The sequence below is a fragment of the Ascaphus truei genome, chromosome 21 (genome assembly GCF_040206685.1).
Source record: "Ascaphus truei isolate aAscTru1 chromosome 21, aAscTru1.hap1, whole genome shotgun sequence".
In the NCBI taxonomy this organism is placed as follows: domain Eukaryota; kingdom Metazoa; phylum Chordata; class Amphibia; order Anura; family Ascaphidae; genus Ascaphus; species Ascaphus truei.
The window spans coordinates 7,953,455-7,977,723 of record NC_134503.1 but is presented as its reverse complement, the minus strand read 5'-3'; the positions used below and the strand labels follow the sequence as shown (position 1 = coordinate 7,977,723).

The following is a 24,269-nucleotide window of genomic DNA, read 5'->3' as shown; positions in this document are numbered from 1 at the left end:
TACAATACAATATATACAAAGATATCCAGAAATACATGGCTTGTAAAGTGCTCACTTGCACATACCCTACAATGACAGAGGAACACACATGTACCTGTTTGCATGTGCCCAGTGCAGGGTCTGATTACTACATGGAAAGTTATATATGGCATGTGCGCGCCCTCTGGTGGTGACGAGGCGGAACGGCACCCCCCACATGGCAGGCGCGGGGGGAGCCGTGCAAAACTACAACTCCCAGCATGCCGCGAGGCCGCACTTCCGGCGACAAAGGTGCGCAGTAGAGGGAAGGGAAGAGAGAGTGGGATCTTGTGACAGGGGTAGCAGAGCCCTCGGGGTTTCCCTCGCATGCCCTTGGCCGGTAGAGGTGGGGTGTGAGGATTGAGTGAGTGGGGGGGAGAGCAGGGTGGGAGTGGGCTGGCTGTGAGTGGGGGGGGTGAGTAGGGTGGGAGTGGGCTGGCTGTGAGTGGGGTGTGGGCTGGCTGTGAGTGGGGTGTGGGCTGGCTGTGAGTGGGGTGTGGGCTGTGAGTGGGGTGTGAGTGGGGGAGGCTTCGGGCCTCCCTCAGCCGGGGGAGATGTTTGTGCAGGAGGAGAAGATCTTCGCCGGGAAGGTGCTGAGGCTCCATGTCTGCAGCATGGAGGGGGCAGAGTGGCTGGAGGAGGTCACTGAAGACACCACCATAGAGAAACTGAAAGAGAGGAGCCTGAAACATGTAAGAGGAGGGGGAGGGAGTTGAAGGCACTCCCACTTCAAAGGCTGTGCCATAGCCCGATTACTCACTCTGCTATTTTTTTAAATTTGATTATAGATTTGTTTTAGGAATATTGGCATATAAATACAATAAGTGTATGTGTGTATTATAGTGACTCTGTGTGTAACTCTTGCTCTTGTTGTGACTGTGTGTGTGTAACCATCTCTGTATGTGTGTATATTAGTGACAGTATATACTATAGTGACTGCGTAACTCTCGCTGTTGTGTGTGTGTAACATTATAGTGACTGTATATTAGTGACTGTAACTCTCTTGCTCCATGTTGTGACTGTATGTATATTATATTACTGTGTGTGTGTGTATATATATAGTGACTGCGTAACTCTTGCTGGTGTGTGTGTGTGTGTGTAACATTATAGTGACTGTAACTCTCTTGCTCCATGTTGTGACTGTATGTATATTATATTTCTGTGTGTGTGTATATATAATATAATATATAATAATATATATACACACACACTGTGTACATGTTACCTGCTTTCCATAATTGTTAGGCCAATTCTTTTCCATGCTGCATACTCCATTAGGGTATTTAATTAGTGTTACTGATACATTATATCATAGGGGTAGGTGTTGGCTCAACTGGTTTCTGTTTTACTAAACAGTCCCTTGGAGGTGTACGGCTCCTTCCTTCAGGACCGAGCCCCTACCAATTCTCCAATAAGCATAAAGGTATTATACACCTCATTGTACTGTAAGTCTACACATCACCCTCCACTGGAGAGCAGGTGAGTGTCTGTGGCTGACAGAGAGAAGTATTAATATCTCACACTGGGGTATTTGTGCAGCCATAGTTCACCTTTATAATAAGGGAACTCTGATACTGGCTTTGGCCAGCTTTTAACTGCATTAAATCACACGCATAGGCTTCATTTATTTAACCCCTTCAGGGCATTTGCACATACTTCACAAAGTTTAGTCCACAGGACAATAAGAAATTGCATATATTCAGTGTAGGTGCCTGCTAAACGGAGGTTACCGTGACGAGGTTGGGAGGCTTGAATCTTGTTTTGATCAAAAGATGCAACCAAATGACTCCTTTGTTGCACAGACACTATACATGTTACCACAATCAATATGGTAAGGTCAACATTATATAACCCCTGATGATGCTACTGGGATAATAGTTATGCCGGCAAGAGGAAAAAGGCATCCCAAAAATGAGCACTCTGGTATACAAGAAAATACAAATCCTTTATTACATACAGTCACTGAAACATGTTAAAAACACGTCCCTCGTGTCCTCACAAATCTGAGATGCTATCTAGCCTCAGAATATACTTGTACATGCACATCATGTACATGCATACTAGTGTATACACAGTACATGTATACTAGTACAGGGGTGCGCAAAGTGGGGGGCGCGACGGCTACAGCGGTCCCGCGCTCTTCCCCCCAAGGCATTTAAATTAAATGCCGGGGGGGGGGTTCAGCGCTCGGCCTCTGCAGCTTCTCCTACCTGGTCTTCTGCGATGTGCCGCCATGGTAACCGGCATCAAATGACGCCGTGGGGTCACGTGACGATGCGTTGCCATGGCAACGTGATGTATCATGACACCGCAGCGTCATTGATGCCGGACCCGAGGAGGAGGGGGGGGGGCGCACGAGCCGGGAGGTAAGCTGGCGGGGGGGGGGGGGTGGGGGGGCGCAGGTTAACAACTTTGCGCACCCCTGTACTAGTACATGCACATCTGAACCACCAAATTCTATCAGTATTATGTTATTTCTAATGAAGTAACACTGGGGAGAGGACTCAAGCAAGATTGCCTTCTACCTCCCAGACCATCTGGTCAGAGTATCATGGTGGAATAAAACATATACACGCTAGAGAGACTGCAGAGCAGTATACGTGTGGAGTGGAAGTAAAAATATGAATCTGCAGTCAGAAAATAACGGCAAACAATATATGTTCATATATAGTCTTGATACATCCAAGCAGGCCATGATCCCGCATGAAAAAATGGACGTAACGGCTTAGTGATCTGGAAGGCAGGTACGTTGTGCAAAAGGTATCTACAGTTCAAGGATTGTGATCGCACTGTATAGCAAGGCCTGGATAAGCCATACAAATTAGAAGGAAACCGATCGTCTCTGTTGAATCTTAGCCAGCCTAAGAGTCCTGGATGCTCACGGGGATCTTCGAAAAGTAAAACTGGAGACTAGGTACTTCTGCACGCCTCAGGGACATTAGATTGGACCCGACGTACGTTTCGCCTGAACGCTTCCGGGGGGACTTTTGTACAACTTGCTGCCTGCCGGATCACTAAGCCTTTATGTCCATTTTTTTTCCATGCGGGATCATGACCTGCTTGGCTGCATCAAGATTATATATGAATAAACATATATTGTTTGCTGTTATTATCTGACTGCAGGTTCATATTTTTACTTCCGCCCCACGTGTATACTAGTCTGCAGTCTCTCTAGCGTGTACATGTTTTATTCCACCATGATACTCTGACCGGGAGGTATAAGGCAATCTTGCTTGAGTCCTCTCCCCAGTGTTACTTCCTTAGTACTGATTGAATGTTGTGGTTCAGATGTGCATGCACTAGTACAGTGGGTCGCAGAGTTTGTAATATGCGCCCGCCCCCTCTGCCTGCTTACCTCCAGCTCGCCTCCCTCCTCGGCTCCGGCGTCAAATGACGTCGCAGGGTCGTGACCCCATGACGCCGGTTACCATGGCGATGCGTCGCTGAAGACCAAGTAGGCGAAGCTGCAGAGGCCTCGCGCGGGACCTCTGTAGCCGCCACGCACCCCCACTTTGCGCACCCCTGTTCTAGTATATCTCTGGGTGTATGTACATATCCTATATATTAGATTTTAGTTTAGGGCGGCGTAACCCCTTTACTCCTAGAAAGGCTAGCCACGCTGGGGTGGGCCCCTCTGGCAACAAAGCGGGTAAATTGTGATTCTTCCCCAAATTCTCGGTCCTGATCGCATTTGGAATTGCTGTTGAATTTTTTTTTTCTCCCGCAATGAAGTCCCCATCTGGCCTGTAACGTGCGCAGCAGGAGCGGTGAATCCCGCAACACGAGTATAGCGCAGGGGCGGCCAACTCCTGTCTTCAAGGGCCACCAACAGGTCAGGTCATCAGGATATCCCTGCTTCAGCACAGGTGGTGCAGTTGTTGACTGAGCCACCTGTTCTGAAGCAGGGATATCCTTTAAAACCTGACCTGTTGGGGGGGGAGGGGGGTTCTTGAGGACTGGGGTTGGCCTCACCTGGTATAAAGTATTTGTGGCAGCCAGGCCAAAAACTGCCGAAAGGATGGTAGATATCTTAAGTGATGACACAATTGTTATATGTTTGAGGAGAAGTCGCGTGGGTGAGCGCTGCCGCTATGCTGCATCTCTAACGTGAGACTGCCGCAATTCGTTGGTATTCAAGCCCCATTCAAATGACGGGAGTTTAAATCTTCCCAGGCAAGGGAAAGCAGTCTTCACAGTGTGTGTTAACTAAGAGACCACAGATTAATTCTTCATTACCGTTTCTGGAGTTTGGTTGTTCACTTGCCGTGGGCAGTCACACGGAGGTTCGGGTCCACGTGACAGGTTTTGTCCTCTAAAATAGTATTTTAATTGGATACCTTGGTGTTTTGAGACCTCATTTTGGGCCAATAATCACGCGCGCAGGGATTTTAGCGCAATTATCCTAGTTTTAAAGCCGCAGTTTCTCCGGCTCAGCAGTGTTTCTAAAGCTTGTCTGACCCGGGGGTTTCCCTGGAGCTGATGGACGTTCCCTTGACCCCCTGGGGGTCCCCAACCCCACTGGGTTTTTGATTCCCGACTACTTTTGTGTGCCAGGTGGACCCACCCTGGGTCAGCGCTCACTCCCACTGCGCCATCAGAAGATCTGGGCTCTGTGGCCTTTATTTCTACTTGTGTGTCAAAATCGGCACAAAAAAACTACTTTCGAACCACAGGTGTGGGGGGGGGGGGTGTCATTGGATGTCGGGGGACAAAGGATGAACTCTGTGGGACCCCTGGCTCGGCCAAGCTTAAACGTTCATTTTAAGGAGGGGATTGCATCTAAAGGGTTAAAGTGTCACTGTCATCTGGAATGAGTGATACTTAACAGGTCTAATCATAGTAGGTGGATTGGTGACAGTGAGGGTCCCAGTTGTAATGGCCCAAGGGCCAATATGGCACACATCTAAGATCACGTGCGGTGACGTGTCTTCCCTTTGCTCGGGAACATTTGAGCTCCATTCATTTTGAACGAGGATCAGCTCTCCCCAAGCCAGAGGGAAACTGCTTCGTGTATTAAGTAAGGGGCCAAAGAGTGAGGCTGCACGCAGGGCTGCGTTGCAGGGAATGGGTGGGGGGCTTATCTTCACACGGGGGGGTACTTGTATATTGTCTGAACTGCGATCGCCCGGCTGACTGGAATGGGAGGGTTTCTGTTGGACAATATAGAACGACCCCCATAGTGTACGTCGACGGGGTGAAGAGAAGATGGAGCTCATCGTCACGGTAACGACAACAATGCCATATGGACCGGAGTCAGAGAGAGATGGAGGTGCCAGAGCGATGTCCCGTTATTAATGGAAATAATACTCCCCCTTTTTTTAAGACTGAGATTCTCCAACTTCTTTAAGACTTTTACATTTTATTAAATTAAACTGCGATAGTGCCAATCGGGGAACTATTGTTTGACTATTTCAAACCCTCTGTCTTCTTCTCTTTCCACTTCGTATATATTTTCCATTGCATATTTACTATACGACTGTGTAGGTGGGGGGGGGGGGGTCTACTCCAGGTTTTAGGATATCCCTGCTTCAGCACATGCGGCTCAGAGCCTGCTTTGACTGGGCCACCTGTGCTCAAGCAGGGATATATCGAAAACCTGACCTGTTGCGGGGGCATGAGGACTGGAGTTGAGCACCGCTTGTGTAGTATATACAATAATGCTGGTTTTAGCCCCATCTGCATTATAAAGACATCTAATACCTCCGCAACACAGATCACAGAATACATGCAATACATAAATACATGCCTGTTGTGTTAGGCGCTCCTGGGATCCTTTTGCCAAAAGTTAAGATGTTAAAGTGCGAGAAGGAGCGGCTCAGTGAGTAAAGACACTGACTCGCATGGGGAACCTGGTTCAATTCCCGGTGTCGGCTCCTTGTGACCTTGGGCAAGTCACTTTATCTCCCTGTGCCGCAGGCACCAAAAACATAGATTGTAAGCTCTACGGGGCAGGGACCTGTGCCTGCAAAATGTCTCTGTAAAGCGCTACGTAAAACTACCAGCGCTATACAAGAACATGCTATTATTATTATTATTATTATTATAATACAAATGTTCGAGTAATAACTGAATTATGAAGTGGTTTTTTTTTTAACAAAATCTAAAAAGATATATATACATATTTTTTAGAACCCTAATGCTTCTTGTCTCTTGCAATGAACTATTTGACTAATAAGTAAAAGGGAAGACAGTCTGTCATGTGTTGAAATGTGTGTGTATATATTACACAAACCATGTGTTTTATATGGAGTAAGGGGAGCGACACCTCAGACTCATTCAGTGCTGTGGACGGGTCAGCATCGCCTCTCCAGTAACACATTCAGTGCTGTGGACGGGTCAGCATCGCCTGTCCAGTAACACATTCAGCGCTGTGGACGGGTCAGCATCGCCTCTCCAGTAACACATTCAGTGCTGTGGACGGGTCAGCATCGCCTCTCCAGTAACACATTCAGTGCTGTGGACGGGTCAGCATCACCTCTCCAGTAACACATTCAGTGCTGTGGACGGGTCAGCATCGCCTCTCCAGTAACACATTCAGCGCTGTGGACGGGTCAGCATCGCCTCTCCAGTAACACATTCAGTGCTGTGGACGGGTCAGCATCGCCTCTCCAGTAACACATTCAGTGCTGTGGACGGGTCAGCATCACCTCTCCAGTAACACATTCAGTGCTGTGGACGGGTCAGCATCGCCTCTCCAGTAACACATTCAGTGCTGTGGACGGGTCAGCATCGCCTCTCCAGTAACACATTCAGTGCTGTGGACGGGTCAGCATCGCCTCTCCAGTAACACATTCAGCGCTGTGGACGGGTCAGCATCGCCTCTCCAGTAACACATTCAATGCTGTGGACGGGTCAGCATCGCCTCTCCAGTAACACATTCAGTGCTGTGGACGGGTCGGCATCGCCTCTCCAGTAACACATTCAGTGCTGTGGACGGGTCAGCATCGCCTCTCCAGTAACACATTCAGTGCTGTGGACGGGTCAGCATCACCTCTCCAGTAACACATTCAGTGCTGTGGACGGGTCGGCATCGCCTCTCCAGTAACACATTCAGCGCTGTGGACGGGTCAGCATCGCCTCTCCAGTAACACATTCAATGCTGTGGACGGGTCAGCATCGCCTCTCCAGTAACACATTCAGCGCTGTGGACGGGTCAGCATCGCCTCTCCAGTAACACATTCAGTGCTGTGGACGGGTCAGCATCGCCTCTCCAGTAACACATTCAATGCTGTGGACGGGTCAGCATCGCCTCTCCAGTAACACATTCAGCGCTGTGGACGGGTCGGCATCGCCTCTCCAGTAACACATTCAGCGCTGTGGACGGGTCGGCATCGCCTCTCCAGTAACACATTCAGCGCTGTGGACGGGTCAGCATCGCCTCTCCAGTAACACATTCAGTGCTGTGGACGGGTCAGCATCGCCTCTCCAGTAACACATTCAGCGCTGTGGACGGGTCAGCATCGCCTCTCCAGTAACACATTCAGCGCTGTGGACGGGTCAGCATGGCCTCTCCAGTAACACATTCAGTGCTGTGGACGGGTCAGCATCGCCTCTCCAGTAACACATTCAGTGCTGTGGACGGGTCGGCATCGCCTCTCCAGTAACACATTCAGCGCTGTGGACGGGTCAGCATCGCCTCTCCAGTAACACATTCAGCGCTGTGGACGGGTCAGCATCGCCTCTCCAGTAACACATTCAGTGCTGTGGACGGGTCAGCATCGCCTCTCCAGTAACACATTCAGTGCTGTGGACGGGTCGGCATCGCCTCTCCAGTAACACATTGTGCTGTGGACGGGTCAGCATCGCCTCTCCAGTAACACATTCAGCGCTGTGGACGGGTCGGCATCGCCTCTCCAGTAACACATTCAGTGCTGTGGACGGGTCAGCATCGCCTCTCCAGTAACACATTCAGCGCTGTGGACGGGTCAGCATCGCCTCTCCAGTAACACATTCAGTGCTGTGGATGGGTCAGCATGGCCTCTCCATTAACACATTCAGTGCTGTGGACGGGTCAGCATCGCCTCTCCAGTAACACATTCAGCGCTGTGGACGGGTCAGCATCGCCTCTCCAGTAACACATTCAATGCTGAGGACGGGTCAGCATCGCCTCTCCAGTAACACATTCAGCGCTGTGGACGGGTCGGCATCGCCTCTCCAGTAACACATTCAGCGCTGTGGACGGGTCGGCATCGCCTCTCCAGTAACACATTCAGTGCTGTGGACGGGTCAGCATCGCCTCTCCAGTAACACATTCAGTGCTGTGGACGGGTCGGCATCGCCTCTCCAGTAACACATTCAGCGCTGTGGACGGGTCAGCATCGCCTCTCCAGTAACACATTCAGTGCTGTGGACGGGTCAGCATCGCCTCTCCAGTAACACATTCAGTGCTGTGGATGGGTCAGCATCGCCTCTCCAGTAACACATTCAGTGCTGTGGACGGGTCAGCATCGCCTCTCCAGTAACACATTCAGTGCTGTGGACGGGTCAGCATCGCCTCTCCAGTAACACATTCAGTGCTGTGGACGGGTCAGCATCGCCTCTCCAGTAACACATTCAGTGCTGTGGACGGGTCGGCATCGCCTCTCCAGTAACACATTCAGCGCTGTGGACGGGTCGGCATCGCCTCTCCAGTAACACATTCAGTGCTGTGGACGGGTCAGCATCGCCTCTCCAGTAACACATTCAGTGCTGTGGACGGGTCAGCATCGCCTCTCCAGTAACACATTCAGCGCTGTGGACGGGTCAGCATCGCCTCTCCAGTAACACATTCAGTGCTGTGGACGGGTCGGCATCGCCTCTCCAGTAACACATTCAGTGCTGTGGACAGGTCAGCATCGCCTCTCCAGTAACACATTCAGTGCTGTGGACAGGTCAGCATCGCCTCTCCAGTAACACATTCAGCGCTGTGGACGGGTCAGCATCGCCTCTCCAGTAACACATTCAGTGCTGTGGACAGGTCGGCATCGCCTCTCCAGTAACACATTCAGTGCTGTGGACGGGTCAGCATCGCCTCTCCAGTAACACATTCAGTGCTGTGGACGGGTCAGCATCGCCTCTCCAGTAACACATTCAGTGCTGTGGACGGGTCAGCATCACCTCTCCAGTAACACATTCAGTGCTGTGGACGGGTCGGCATCGCCTCTCCAGTAACACATTCAGTGCTGTGGACGGGTCAGCATGGCCTCTCCATTAACACATTCAGCGCTGTGGACGGGTCGGCATCGCCTCTCCAGTAACACATTCAGTGCTGTGGACGGGTCAGCATCGCCTCTCCAGTAACACATTCAGCGCTGTGGACGGGTCAGCATCGCCTCTCCAGTAACACATTCAGTGCTGTGGACGGGTCAGCATCGCCTCTCCAGTAACACATTCAGCGCTGTGGACGGGTCGGCATGGCCTCTCCAGTAACACATTCAGTGCTGTGGACGGGTCGGCATCGCCTCTCCAGCTCTGAATGTGTTACTGGCGACCAGCGCAGGTAGAAAGCACGTCCCTGGCTCCATCTGATGTTCCTGCCACATTGATAAGTCCCTTACAGAGCATGATCCTATTAATAGCCTGCAGTGCTGGGCTCCTCGGGTCTCTCCTCTGTATTTATAGCGCAGGACTTGACCCATCCTGAATATATAACGGTATTATATTGATTCTTATTATTTTTTTCACCTACACAAGTGTTTTAAAGGAACAATCCAAGCAGCATCCTGTTTTTGTTTAACTAAATAAGTTCTGTAGCATTAATTAGATCATACTTACTACTTTATTTGTTTTTTTGCAAACTCTTTTAACCATTTGTAATTGGCTTTAATATACTGCCCCTCCTTGGATTTCTATAGAAGGTTTTTAAACCCTGTCCCAGCAGTGCAAGATCTTTGTAACTCTTTCCTGTTTGTGATAATGTGTTGCCAATGTTCCCAGAAGTTTGAGCAGCAAACTGTAACAATAGATAGTTACCTCATTACTATAAGTATACATTGTAGCTGCTGAGTTACACTGACTGCAGGATTGATTTGAAAGTGAAAGGCGGCCATTTAGTGAACCCTGGGTAGCAGGATCTTTGGCGAGGGATCACGTGAGAACCAGTCGATCGGCAGCTTAGGTAATTAGTTTTGAATAAAGGTAATCGAAGGCTGTATATATAAAAACAAAAAGATTCTTGAGCGAGAGACTCTTACTAAATACATTAGTCTTTGCATTTTTCTTAATATTTCCATGGTGCAGTATATAAAATAGAAAAAACTTCTCAATTAAAGGTCTTGGTTTATACCTCACACGTAGTAAAGTGGGGGCCAGACGTGCAGCTTCTTCTGGCAGTGAACAAGGTTAAATGCAGCACACTGCAGCTCAAATCATTCATGTTTGTTTGTTTAAAATGTGTTTATTGGGTGAAATCTGACTCCATTGATCTTTATTATCTCTGTAGATGAGTCAGTTTGAATAACACAAATATATTCCCCATATGTATAAATGAATGTGTGACCCCCTCCTTTCTCCACCCCCCCCCCCCCCCCGCTTAGGCTTTCTACTCTCTCCTCCCCCACTCTCTTCTCCCCCCCCTCACTCTACTCTTCCCCCTCTGTTCTTTCTTTCCCCCTCTGTTCTTTCTTTCCCCCTCTGTTCTTTCTTTCCCCCTCTGTTCTTTCTTTCCCCCTCTGTTCTTTCTTTCCCCCTCTGTTCTTTCTTTCCCTCTCTGTTCTTTCTTTCCCCCCTCTCTCTTCTCTTCTCCCCCTCTCTCTTCTCTTCTCTTCCCCCCCTCTCTTCTCTTCCTCCCTCCTCTCCCCACTTTCCCCCTCCCTCCTCTTTTCTTTCTCTTCTCTCTTTTTCCCTCTCACAAACGCTCTCTCACAAACGCTCTCTCTCTCCCCTCCTGGACACACACATTGCAAAAACATGTCTTCCCTGCCCTCAGGGAGCAGGACTGTCTCAGCCAGGTGCAGAGACGAAGGGGTTCTCCCTGAAACATGGCACCAGATTGCTACAGGCGCCATTGAACGAGCATACAGTACCTCTACCCCATGTGTTTTACAGATTGCACATACATCTAGATGTCCAGTGCGGGTATTAAGAAGAGTCTATAGACTATTCCATGCCATTGCTTTACCGTGCACGCAACTGCTTCAAAAACCACTATGCAAAGGAGCGTGCGGCCATTTTAATTATTATACACGCACACACACCTCACATAACTGGGAGGACATCCTATACAGATAGTGTGTGTGTGTATTGCTACCCCTAATCCTTCCTAATATTGCATCATGCTATCCTTCAGCTCGTAAAAATGTATTTTTGTTTTAACTAGACTCTAATTATTTAATTTCCTTTTTGCATTTCTGTAAAACGATGCTGCATCATTCCCCGCCTGCAGGGCTCGCAAAGCAATGTGTTACAGGACGCTGGCGGCATACAGTGTAACAGGATAATCCTTCAATCTAGGGGTGCTCAACTTCGGTTCTCATCAACCTCATCCCTTCCCCCCAACTCCTCCCCCCCCCCCCCAACAGGTCAGGTTTTCAGGCTATCCCTGCTTCAGCACAGGTGACTCAACCTTCGACTGAGTCTCTGATTGAGCCACCTGTGCGGAACCCCAGTACGCATTACGTAGTGACTGCATCCTGCGGCACTCGGAAGGTTAAACAGAATCACAGGGCCCAAATAGAGAGGATATAATGTTACCAGTAGCTCGCTGCAGTAGGAATATTAATAACTGACATTCACTTGAAATGCAATTCTGAGCCTTGCGTCCAGGAGACGGCATTCTGGGACCGATTCCGCGGGCTGACATCATCTTTGGCACAGGCGGAAGCTGTTTGAGCATGCTCAAGTATTTACTGTATGAAGGCGCAGGGAGATTAGGGGAAGAGAATGCAGGGAACACAGCGAGGCTCTGGCAGCAGGGGGACCAGAGTGTTTCCCAAATACTTGAGAAGCTATTTTCCAGGTAGGGAGTGAAGGGGAAACCCTTTGGAACAAAAGCTCTTAAGGCACGGCCGCTCAACTCCAGTCTTCAAGACACCCCTCTCCCCCCAACAGGTCTGGTTTTGAGGATATCCCAGTTTCAGCATAGGTGGCTCAAGCAGTCTCTGCTTCAGCATAGGTGGCTCAATCCGTGGCTCAGTCTTTGACTGAGCCTCTGATTGAGCCACCTGTGCTGGGGCTGGGATATCTTGAAAACCTGACCTGTTGAGGGGGGGGGGGGACCTTGAGGTCTGAAGTTGGCCACCCCTCTCTTAAAGGTTTATGTAGAGACGGCTCTGGGCTGGAACTGTACTGTCTTCTCAAAGCCGCCTGCAGCTGTAACCCCTGGTTGTAGCATAGATCCGCTTTGTTCCACGATTGTCCAGCCACACTCGGAGGCGCATTTCCAGGCCTGCCGGGTCTGTTCAGGGAGTGGTAAGCCCCATTGTATTGACCGCGCTGCATCTGTTGATCCCTTAGTGTGCACATGGAAGTCTGGAGGATCCCAAGAGCCTGACCCATCACAAGTTGGTCCACGCTTCTTCTGAGCGGGTGCTGTCCGACACCAAGACCGTGGTGGAGGAAAACATCCAAGATAAGGGTAACTCCTCTGCTCATTAACCCCGTCATTGCAATGCCTTGCAGGCCCCGACGGGGGTCAGGTATTTGGAAACTTTGCAGGGGAGTGGGTTGTGTACCCCCAAAGGTTACCAGGAAGCTCCAAAATACCTGTAATATTAAGGTTTATTTCCTACGGTGTGTCAGATCCACGGTTTGACCTGTCATAACCATCACTGGTCCTGATGAAGGCCATTTTAGGCCGAAACGTTGGTCTGACACCATTTGGAAAAGAAGTCTCAATATTATGTACAGTATTGTGGAGTGCCCGAGGCGTTTGTCCCTGTGAGGTATTGGGAGCCTTTTCCCTAGTAAGGGAATGTTGTATTTGGTGTGCTAGACAAAGCATGTACTATATAGTCTGTCAGGTACTCAGTTTATATTTTCCTCGGTCTGTAGATGTCCTCTTGTTGGTAAAAAAGCGGGCGCCTCCACCACCTCCAAAAATGTGTGAAGTGTCGGCTGAGGAGAAGGTGAGTGAACGTGTATTTGGGGTGTAGATAGGCACAGACCACACTAAAGGCTCTTTATCCGGCCCATACACCTCTTATTGCCTTCCTCTTCCATAGCTTTGCAAAGCGGCTAAGGTCTCGAGGATGCCCTCTAAGGGGTGGGAACTGGCCGAACATGATACGCACTATATTCCCTCTAACCAGACGAGATCAAAAGGCTTTAACAGCCGCAGTTTAAACACTTGTTATATTGCGTTAGAGGCTGGGTGCTGGAGAGGTGTTTAATACCGTGTTTATTGAACACGACTCCAGAATCGCATTCATTTTTATGCCCCTCCAAAAATACAGGCGTCCCTACAGCAGACAGGTTATTCCTGGAGATGGAACTTTTTGCTGAAACTCCGTCTCTTGTGATATGCAAATGCTTATAATAGGTTGGCTGGCTGTATATGTGCCATAGTTGTTTGTACTTGCTGATTATGACACTTTAATGTCACTAAGAGATACACGGTAACACTCCCACAGTATCTCTCGCACGTTTTGTGCACATGGGATCTCACTCGGAAGCAGACAGATGGAATCATATTGAGAGAGAATTGCCAAGGTATTTAATGAATCCCCCAGCGGGGTCGTTAAGTAACCATTCCAGGTTCTCTCTAATTTACATGCAATCAGTGTAATAATAGAGGTGTAATCTGGTTGAATATCTGGCAGCACATGCATTTGAAGCTGAATATAGGCAAAGATATTATATTAACCCAACTCTATCAAGCCTTAGTGAATGCACTGCACCTTCTAGCATGACCCCTTCCAAAACGCTGAGCCGCGCGTTCGCTGGAGCATATCTTTGTCCCGGTCGCCACGTATCTAAGTTCTGGTTCGTGGTTTTTTTTTTTTTTCTCCCCCGCAGAGGAAACAGGATCAGAAAGCTCCAGACAAGGAAGCCATTGTCAAGGCCACCGCCAGCCTCTCCTCCCGCAGCGCGGATCGCACGGTGGCTCATCACAACATGAGAGATGTAAGTTCTTCGCTTTGCCGCCTGGATCCCCTTCCTGCTGTGAGGGGACCTGGACCCCCTGCCCCCCACACTATGAATTCCTAGCAAGATTACCACTGCTGGGCAGTTAGGGCTTCTGTAAATGTTGATGCATGCTCTGCCAGCGGTGGAAGGGTTAAGCTACCAGACAGCCCTTTTTATCTTCCCACCTACATTGCAGGTAGTGTCCCATGTACTGTCCCCCTAGGGCCGTTGTTCCCCAGTCAAGACCAACCCTAAAAGATCAGGTTTTAAGGATATCCCTGCTTCAGCACAGGTGGCCCAGTTGAAGACTGAGGATATCCCTGCTTCAGCACATTGAACCACTGAGCCACCTGTGCTGAAGCGGGCAGATTGAGCCATCTGTGCTGAAGCATGGGCTGATTGAGCCACCTGTGCTGAAGCAAGGATATCCTGAAAAACTGAGCTGTTGTTGCCCCTTGAGGACTGCAGTTGGCCACACCTTGCAGTCGCACACATACACGTTTCTCTGTCACAGCTGCGTTAGCCCCATTCCAACTGCATGCATGTATACATATTAAGGTGGTATATTAAAATAAGTGGTGCGTATATCATATCCACATGTGGGAAACACTGACTAGCCCGTCTGGGCTGATTGTCCAGTGTCCGCTTGTATTTTTTGTTAAGAAAGCAAATTTCTTCTTCCTTTTTTTTTTTTAAGTCATCAATAAAGATGTGCGCTTGTTCCTCCTGCCTGGCAGGTCTCTGTGTACGGGAACGTATGCCAGCATGCGCCAACACTAAAAGCAGCCGCCTGCCAAAGCTAATCGCACACCAAGCATTGTTTCAGTCCCTATATTAGGAAGTAAAGGGAGCAGTTATTCTTTAGAACATGTTAAATCCCTTTTATCTTTTAGGGTGTATTCTCTGTTTGAGGAAGACTAGGTTATACATGCACTGTGCTTTCATGTTCTTCTGTTCTGCCTACTGGTGATGTTTTAAAGGAGCAATGCATGCACCTTTAAAAAAAAAATATATATATATATGTATATATATATATATCTATATCTCCACACTTGGTTAAGTTTTACCAGAATATGGGACCCCTGGGTTAGATTCTTCCAAGAACCGCAAATAGATAGACCTTACTTTGGGATGAAAGTATCCCCTAGGCTTCATCTGCTAGGATCCCTGGCGTGAGCAGATCTTTGGACATTGCAAGGTGACCTTGCTCAGGACACCTTCCCTGCCCAGACTTCAGCACGGACCATGGCGTGTCCCCACCACTCGTACTCTCTCCCCAAATTCTGCCAATCAAGGTGCAATTATTAACAGTTGTTTTATTCCCATGCTTACCCTCCCCCATCTCTCCACCCCTCCCCTCCCTCCGGACCCAACGCAAACTGGAGACGCACTCCTCGACCAAGGGTGCTCAACGCCAAACCTCAAGGCCCCCCTCCGCCCCCCCCCCCCTTACCCACCCCCCTGAAAACAGGTCAGGTTTTCAGGATATCCCTGCTTCAGTCACATGAAGCAGGGCTATCCTGACAACCTGACCTTTTTTGGGTGGCTGGCGATGAGTCCCCCTGACCTAGATGACTAAGGTGACTAAAGTGCATCAACATGCAACAGCACGTCTTTATGCTGACCGACCCCGCCCTGCCGGGAGTGCTAAATGTCTTTATTTATTTAGTACTTATCTTGGCAACATTTGTTCCCCCCCCCTTAATGTATTTACTCTGTAAAACTATTGTTATCATACAAATCCAATATGTATCTGGCAGACTTTTGTAAAACCGCACGTACGTCCGTACGTACCGGTCCACTGTGGGACCTTCCTCAGGGTGGTGGGCCGAAACATTGGTTATTGTGTTTTATCAATACAATCGTCTTGATCACCATTTCTGCAGTGCTCTGTCTTCTTCATCAGACCTGGTTTGAGTGAAGTATTTCTCTCTATCTATTTTTTCACTCTCCATCTCCACTCTCTATCTCCTCTCTCCCTCTCTCTCCCTCTCTCCCTCTCTCTCTCTCTCTATCTCTCTCTCTCTCTATCTCTCTATCTCTCTATCTCTCTATCTCTCTCTCTCTCCACATCTCTCTCTCTCTCTCTATCTATCTCTCTCTCTCTATCTATCTCTCTCTCTCTCCACATCTCTCTCTCTCTCTCTCTATCTATCTCTCTCTCTCTCTCTCTCTCCCCCTCTCTCTCTCCCCCTCTCTCTCTCCCCCTCTCTCTCTCCCCCTCTCTCTCTCCCCCTCTCTCTCTCCCCCTCTCTCCTTCCTTCCTTGAAAAGGGGAGCTCAAGCCCCCCCCCCTTCCCCAACAGGTCGGGTTTTCATGATATCCCACCTTCAGCACAGGTGGCGCAATTAGTGCCTCAATCAAAGACTGCGCCTCAGATTGAGCCACCTGTCCTGAAGCAGAGATATCCTGAAAACCTGACCTGTTGGGGGTTCTTAGGGACTGGCGTCGAGAGCCCCTGGCCTAGAACATGGTAACGTGTACATTACATGCCTTCCACACCAACTCTCCGTCTCAAAGATCCAGTAGTAACGCGTCCATGTCTCTTCACTTTTTATTCATCTCATGTTCAACAACAGAAACAGCCGTCCGGTAATACATTTCCGTTCCCTTACAGCAATGAAGGACCGGCTCCTTTGACCTTTGCAGCGTATAACCGACCGTTTCCCTGCTGTCTTTTTCCGCACAGTTCCAGACCGAGCTCAGGAAGATCTTGGTGTCTCTTATCGAGGTTGCACAGAAGTTGCTGGCGCTGAATCCGGACGCTGTTGAACTATTTAAAAAGGCAAACGGTAAGCGCCGTGTGCACAATGTGTAATATTAATAACCAGTTACACAGACTAGCACAAGGAGGACTTGTTAGAGCTGCTCATCTATTGTGATGTTGTAGTGCCACCTACGCAGAGTAGATACTGGAGGTCTGATGGTGGTTGTTCATGAAAAGAAGCTGTAGCATAAGGTTACTAAGCTGCCATATTTCATGTGCTCCATACATTTTCTACATTATAAACACGTACACAAAATGTATGCTGCCTGAGGTTCTCCCAGTTATTTTCAGCATGTAAGAGACATCTTCTTGCTTTGAGTTGCCATTAACAATCCCACGTTACTAACCCTTCCGGGCATACTTTCATTATTTGTGACACGGATTGGAAAGTACACTAGTGATACTGTTACTGGTCGGGAAACTGAATCGCAGACCTCATCCCACCGTGCTGATGTTACAGAATAAACGGTGACTGTTTGAGAGTGCTCTGTGGACCTTGTCCCTATATTCTCCGAGCCGGACGTACCAGTGTGCAACAAACGATCATCGACGACGACGTCTACTGGAAGTTTCGAAAGCAAAACATGTCTGTCCTGCAATGAATGTATTTCAGCATGCATCCAGACCAGCAGTGCATTGAATCCCTTGAGTTACAGACTTCTCTTTGCTACTCCACAGTCCCCCAACACAGACGTGATTTCAAATTTCCTTTGTTGACTTTTCCAAAAGAGTATTTATGGGCTGTTATGATTAGATCAGGGGTGGCCAACTCCAGTCCTCAAAGGCCACCAACGGGTCAGGGTTGCAGGATATCCCTGCTTCAGCACATGTGGCTCTGTGCTGAAGAAGGGATATCCCTAATACCTGACCTGTTGGTGGCCCTTGAGGACTGGAGTTGGCCACCCCTTCGATTAGGGATTCTATTCGTTCTTTATTTATTTAAATCGGTGTTTCATTTTTTCCCATAATCCTACCTGTGGCTAGGCTGCTACAAGGGCTGGGACTCCATGGGAAATGGGGCTTTATTTACAGTTTTAACCGGAAGCGCAAGGTGATCAGTTGGTGTCTGGTTAAAACAAGGAATCCCGAGTTATAATCTGTTGTCTCCCAATTGGATGTTCGGTGAAAAGACTGTACGTGTGCCCACTGCAGTGAAGGAACCTCATTACAGCACTGTACCCTGACACCTCTGCCCCCATGCTCTCGTTTCAGCAATGTTAGACGAGGATGACGAGGACAGAGTGGATGAAGTTGCACTGAGGCAGCTGACGGAGATGGGATTCCCAGAGACCAGGGCTGTCAAAGCCCTCCGCTTAAATCAGTAGGTAGTTTCTGAAATGGAATAAAACATTTAAAAAAAAAACTGCTGGTCTTAACGCAGCAAAACACCTAGCACTGCGCAATTTTAAATGTTTCATTTTAATTACAGGATTCAAGCAGGGGGTCCCCGGAGTTGAACCCCATTAACTTCAGCTGTGGGTGACCCTTTGCTTCCCGAGATACTTACCTCCGTTGGGGTGCGCCGGTATCTGGCGTTTAAAGATCCAGGTCACATGGGCCAATAAGAAGCCGCAATGATGACGTCACAGCTTTCTATTGGCTCGCGGGACATTTTAGACGCCGCCATTTCGTTAGGCACACAGGTTCCCTGGCTGCAGATACCGGCACCCCCTACGGTGATCTCCGGAGACCCCCTACTGCAAACCCATAAAAAAAACACACACACACAAAAGAAAGTGTTGCTGGGAATGCTGCCTTCATTTATTGTACGGGTTAAATCAGTATTGCAGGGCAATGTAACTAAAGCTTGTTCTGAATAATACAGATACACATACTGGTGTGTATTCTATACTAGCTGATCTACCCGGCGTTGCCCGGGATTGCAGGGGCGGAGTGCGTGAAGGGGGGGTGCGTGAAGGGCGGGGTGGGTGCGGGGGGTGAAGGGCTGGGAGGGGGTGGGGGGTGAAGGGTGGGGAGGGGGTGGGGATCTAGCCGATGTTACCGCTTACTGTGACAAAGGAGAATATGGAAGCGTTATTTTGTATATTATTTTGCATTACCTGGGGAGATAATGTCTGCTACATATGTTTGCATGTACCCCCTAATTCCTACAAATACACAGGGCAGGCGTTGATATATCACCAAGACTTCTCCGTGCCTGTTGCTAACTATTTATTTGTGTTTGACTGATTGTAGAACTAAATTAAAAGTTAACAGGACAGTTGACAAAACACTCTGCTTATTTCCCGAATACTTGATACAGCTGCAGCGAGGCTTACGGTCTCCGGCGCCGCAACTGAAAAAGCGTAAAGCCACGGCTCTGGAGATAGCGCTGCGGCGGGTGTGTCCATACTTCCGGAACCACCGCAGCGATCATTCTCCGGGGCAGTCGCGGTCTTGCGGCCTGCCTCGGTGCCGAAAACGTTTGTCTTGCTACATGTGTATGTATTATCTGGATATTTCTAAGAACGTACATTTGCCAGAAGTACTGTGTGGCTACCACTGGATCTTAACTTTAGAGCGGTACATGAAAAGGTTATACAATTAAATAAGTTCTTGGACTGGTGCCATGGATGTCCTCTCTTCCACCAGTTCAGAAGTATTATTTTATTTTGATGATGGCCAAACATGTATGCAGCTCTTCTCAATAAACCGGGAACTGCTTATCAGATACTGTACATATAGAGGTGCATTATAGGGAACCGATGATCATTCCCTGAATGGTTGCAATGGACCTGGGTGTTCTTCGTTTCTGCCGTTCATGTCTTGGGTTTTACACTTGAAGGTTTATTCCAATCAAGGTCTACTCCGTCAAGCATTGGCGTGTCTCTAACTTTGTGGATGGTTTTGAACTATACGGTATTCTGTTTCTGTATACTGGATTGAAAATGGCGCCCACTTGCATAGTATCTGTTGGCCGGAGTTCCCATCTCTGGGGGGGGGGGGAAATATTTAATTAGGAATATCCACATTTAGATCATTTTTTGCTCATTTTGACTTCTAGGGTGTTGTAAACGGTGGCGTTTTAGTGGTCCGTTCCTGGCCCAAATCTTACCATGTTTCATGCGTCGCCTTGTTCTGTGCATCTGTTCCTTAGCATGTCGGTAACGCAGGCCATGGAGTGGCTGATTGAGCACGCAGATGATCCCGCAGCGGACGCGCCCCTCCCATGTCAGAATTCTTCAGAGGCTGCAGCAGGTCCAGCGTCGGCAGGAACGGAGACCAGGGACAGTTTAGGAGCCAGCGGAGAGGACCCCAGGGATGAACTTACAGAGATATTTAAGAAGATCCGCAGGAAAAGAGAATTCCGTCCAGATCCCCGTGTATGTTAAATCTAATTGACGTATATTGGGTTTTTTTACAATTCACCAATTATTCAAATCCATGAGCAAAATCGCACCTCTCCTGTGTGGTGGATTATGCTGCTGACAGAGGCCCGCAATACTGCGCCAAGCAAAGCGTTCCAGATATTCGTACTCATTGGGTTACAGTCATTGGGCTCTGATGAGGGGAAACCGAGCTCGTTAACGGCCATCCAATTTAATGGGGATAACGCAGGAACAAGATCTGATACCCTTTGTTGCAGCCTTTGTTCTCTTAATGCAGGGGTTCTCAACTCCAGTCCTCAAGACCTCCCAAAGGGTCAAGTTTTCAGGATATCCCTGCGTCAGCACAGGTGGCTCAGTCTTTGACTGAGACACTCGTTGAGCCACCTGTACTGAAGCAGGCTCTTCGAATGAGCCAATGTAGTGTACCCGTCTTCGAATGAGCCACCTGTGCTGAAGCAGGGATAACCTTTAAAACCTGACTCCTCGTTGGGGTGTCTTGAGGAGTGGAGTTGAGCACCTCTTCCCTAATGCATGATGGTTCTTTTATAGATTTTAAAGTTCTTACAGGTTTAAAAACCAACCAAATATGCAACAAGCAAGCATACCTCCCCCCCCTCCCCCCCCCCATCCCTCACTCCACCACCCGCAGATACTCGGGGGGGGGGGGGGGGGGGTAGGGGTTGGTTTCTTTCCGAAGAGAGTTTGCAAAAGAAGTCTGTAAAGAAGCGTTTGTGCGCTAGGAATAAACCCTGTTTCAAGCCCTGGGCCTTTGTATTTGTAGGCAGTCATCGCATTGATGGAGATGGGGTTCGATGAAAAGGAAGTTGTTGATGCTTTGCGGGTGAATAACAACCAGCAAGATGCGGCAGTGAGTATACACGCGTGTTTTATTTCCACTGGGACCACTCGCAATCCTGTGAGATTCCTTGAGTTTTTCCCTCTGTAAATTCATAGCTGTAAAGCATCTATACTTTGTGTATTTCATTGGCCTGGAAAACAATACAGCCCTTCTCTGCCCACTTTGCGTGTATTCATAGTAATATAGCGCCATTTATGTACATGGCGCATCACAGCTGTAATACACGTGACATACTAGAACACATCATGGGAATAAGCACTCAAGACTTGACTAACACTAAGAGGGTCCCTGCCCTGAAGAGCTTACAATCTAAGTGGTAACTAGAGAGAAGTTAGAGGCAGTAGGAAGGTGTTCTGGTGTGTTTGCAGGGGGTCAAGGTCGATGTATGAGATGTATAGTATCGGCCACGGAGCTGCCCATATGCTTCGTTAAAGAGGTGCGTTTTTAGATGGGTATTAATGGGGGAGAGAGAGGGGGCCGGGCGGATGAATTGCACTATGCGCAGCTTAACCGTACATAGATTTATTGGATGCAGAGTGATGGTTACAGGTTGACAGCCGAGGAAGGCTTTTCCCGAAACGTGCTTCTGCCGCTGTAACCAAACACCAGTATCCTCTGCTGCTTCATCCCAAACGTGCTCTTCAGCCAACACAAAATACGGTGAAGCCATTGACCAGTGCTGGAGAAGAGTTTTGGCTTCCCCTTGCTTCCCGGGACACCTCTGTAGGGGGTGTCGGTCGCGGTTCCGGCTTTCTAGCTGGGGTTCACGTAGTGGCCTCTTTTCCAAGCTCACGCATCCTGTGGGCCGTTAGGAAGCAGTGACGTCATCCGGTTCAGCTTCCTATCGGTCTGCATGACGCGGGAGCTGTAAACTTGCAGAAGATAGCGGCAGGTAGGTATCTCTGCAAGCAGGGGGTCCCCGGAGCTAAAATTAACGGGGCTGATCCCCGGAGACCCTCTGCTTCAATCCTGTGTATAAAGAGAAAAGAAAGGGGCGGGAGGAAACGACCAGTTTGGATTGCTACTTGAAGTGGCTAATGCAAAATATCTGATGATAACCAATCTCTCCGGGCCTATATCAGTACGGTGACTTGTGACATCCAAGCTGGTAATAGCCCAAGTTTGAATGAACAGATCATGTGCAAAAAGTACCAGGCACGGGTTTTCTGGCGCGGCCTTTAATACCTTGCGATACCATCAATTGTTTCCCTTTGCCTTCGCATTGCTGCCGCTCTTCCGTAGCAAGGATAGCAGGAGCGGTTCATTTTGTTTTCCGACAGTCTCCGCTTCACGTGGACATTATTGGCAAACCTCTTGCCCGAGTGCACTTGTTCAGTGAATAAAACGCAGTACAATGTGTGTCGGTTTGAATCAGTGTAAAACGGACGTGTTCACCAACTCTTTATTGTTACAGTGTGAATGGCTGCTGGGAGACAGAAAGCCGTCGCCGGAGGATTTAGACACGGGGATTGATACCACTAGTCCTTTATTTCAAGCTATCCTTGACAACCCAGTAGTACAGCTAGGTCTAACCAACCCTAAAACACTGCTAGGTAAGTACCGCCCCTTAGTCTGTTGACTGGTACAAAGTAAAAAGAGCAACTCCAGTCCTCAAGGGCCACCGACAGTCCAGGTTTTAAGGATACCCCGGCTTGAGCACAGGTGGTTCAGTCACAATGATTGGGCCTCCTGTGACAATGAGAGGCTAGCCTTAAAACCTGGACTGGTAGTGGTCCTTGGGAACCTTTGCTCTGAAGATCATTATAAGATGCTTTTAATGGCTTTCCAATCATTTGGTTTCTTCTTGGCAAATCCCAAACGGGACCTCTACTGTTCTGACCTGTGTGTGTCATCTTGAATCCAGTTCTATCTGCAGCATTTTTGGTACGTGTGAATCATTTGTATTATGTAAATAAAATGCACCTTTCAGCCAGAACGTATTATTATATTGTGCAGCAATTTGCAGTGGTAATATACTGATGATTTTAATAAACCGGGCATTACATATACTGTATGACAAGAACACATATTTATAGAAACCTGTTACACTTGATATGACCGCCACGGTATAGGACAATGGTGGTGCAGAGACATTCATATTTAAACGCAACTATACAGAAAACAAAGATGGAAACTTGTTTCTACCTTCGATTGTCATCTCACTAAATTTGCTGAAATAGTTCCTCCGACATTTCATCATCATTTTTGATTAAAAAAAACAAGTCCCTGTCTTAGCGATGCTGCAGCAAGTGATACGGTACCTAATGGTTACTATTAGCGTTTCTCTCCCCCCCACCCCCCACCCCCCACCCCCATCATTTAACTTGGAGGTTAGTTCCCTAAAGAGAATACTCAAACCTCATTTCTTTGCTGATTTAAAAAAAAAAGTAGGGCATCAAATTTGCAAAAGGAGACTTGGTTCTACATAAGTAGGATGAAAGATGGGAGAGGGATTGGGGGGTCTGATATGTTACAAGCTGTCCGACCTCTCGGGGTACTTCACCAGGTGAAACCCAGAGAGGCTCAAAAGCTTGTAACATATCCACTCTTTGTTGGTCCAATATAAGGTATCATAACACCTACTCCCTCTCCCTGCTTTGTTTCTACATGGAAGGACGGACCAGCACGGCGACACACCTTCCTTTTTCTACTTAAGTGGAAGAGTTGAAGGGCTAAGGCGAAGCACTGGGCCTTTAACCCTCCCGGGCATTCGTGGCCAGGTAATGCCCTGTCCCGAGGGGGTTATTGCCATTTAAAAAGATATTTTTCACGATTAGAATAAATACATTTACCTCCCTGCTCTACCACCCCACCTCCCGGATCAATCTTCCTACCCCTGGACGATCTCCTCCCTTACTCAGGGTGATTTTACCACCCACCCCAGATTGTTGCCCTCGGTGCGTTGATATTGCACCCTCCTCCCTTCCTCTCACCCTGGCTGACCTTGACCCCTCCTCCCTCATGCACCCTGGCTGACCTTTACCCCTCTCCTCCCTTCCTCTCACCTGCCCCCCCCCCCAAACTTGCCTCACCTCCCACACCCCAGATTGTCGCCCTCCGTGCAGTTATCTTGCACCCTCCTCCCTTCCTCTAACCAGCCTACCTCCCACACCCCAGATGATGTGTCTTATGGCAGACGACTGCTTTGTAAACATTGCCCTATATGAAGGTAATGCATTACCTTTACATACAGTATGTAAAACTGCATCATGGAGAGAGTAAGGAGATGAACTGTTTCTTTTTGGCATCATGG

At 48.6% G+C, this 24,269-nt stretch overlaps 1 protein-coding gene across 1 annotated transcript in view; it reads left to right on the top strand.

The window, feature by feature from the left end:
- Positions 1 to 487: 487 nt before the first annotated feature.
- UBAC1 (UBA domain containing 1) overlaps positions 488 to 24,269 on the top strand; it is a 33,454-nt gene continuing 9,672 nt past the window's right edge. Inside the window, exons 1-9 of the mRNA XM_075578841.1 lie at positions 488 to 710; positions 12,451 to 12,571; positions 12,988 to 13,061; positions 13,951 to 14,058; positions 16,751 to 16,853; positions 18,041 to 18,149; positions 19,926 to 20,151; positions 20,939 to 21,025; positions 22,431 to 22,569. Of these exons, the coding sequence (XP_075434956.1) occupies positions 573 to 710; positions 12,451 to 12,571; positions 12,988 to 13,061; positions 13,951 to 14,058; positions 16,751 to 16,853; positions 18,041 to 18,149; positions 19,926 to 20,151; positions 20,939 to 21,025; positions 22,431 to 22,569 (1,105 nt within the window). The 5' untranslated portion in view covers positions 488 to 572. The remainder of the gene's footprint in view (positions 711 to 12,450; positions 12,572 to 12,987; positions 13,062 to 13,950; positions 14,059 to 16,750; positions 16,854 to 18,040; positions 18,150 to 19,925; positions 20,152 to 20,938; positions 21,026 to 22,430; positions 22,570 to 24,269) is intronic.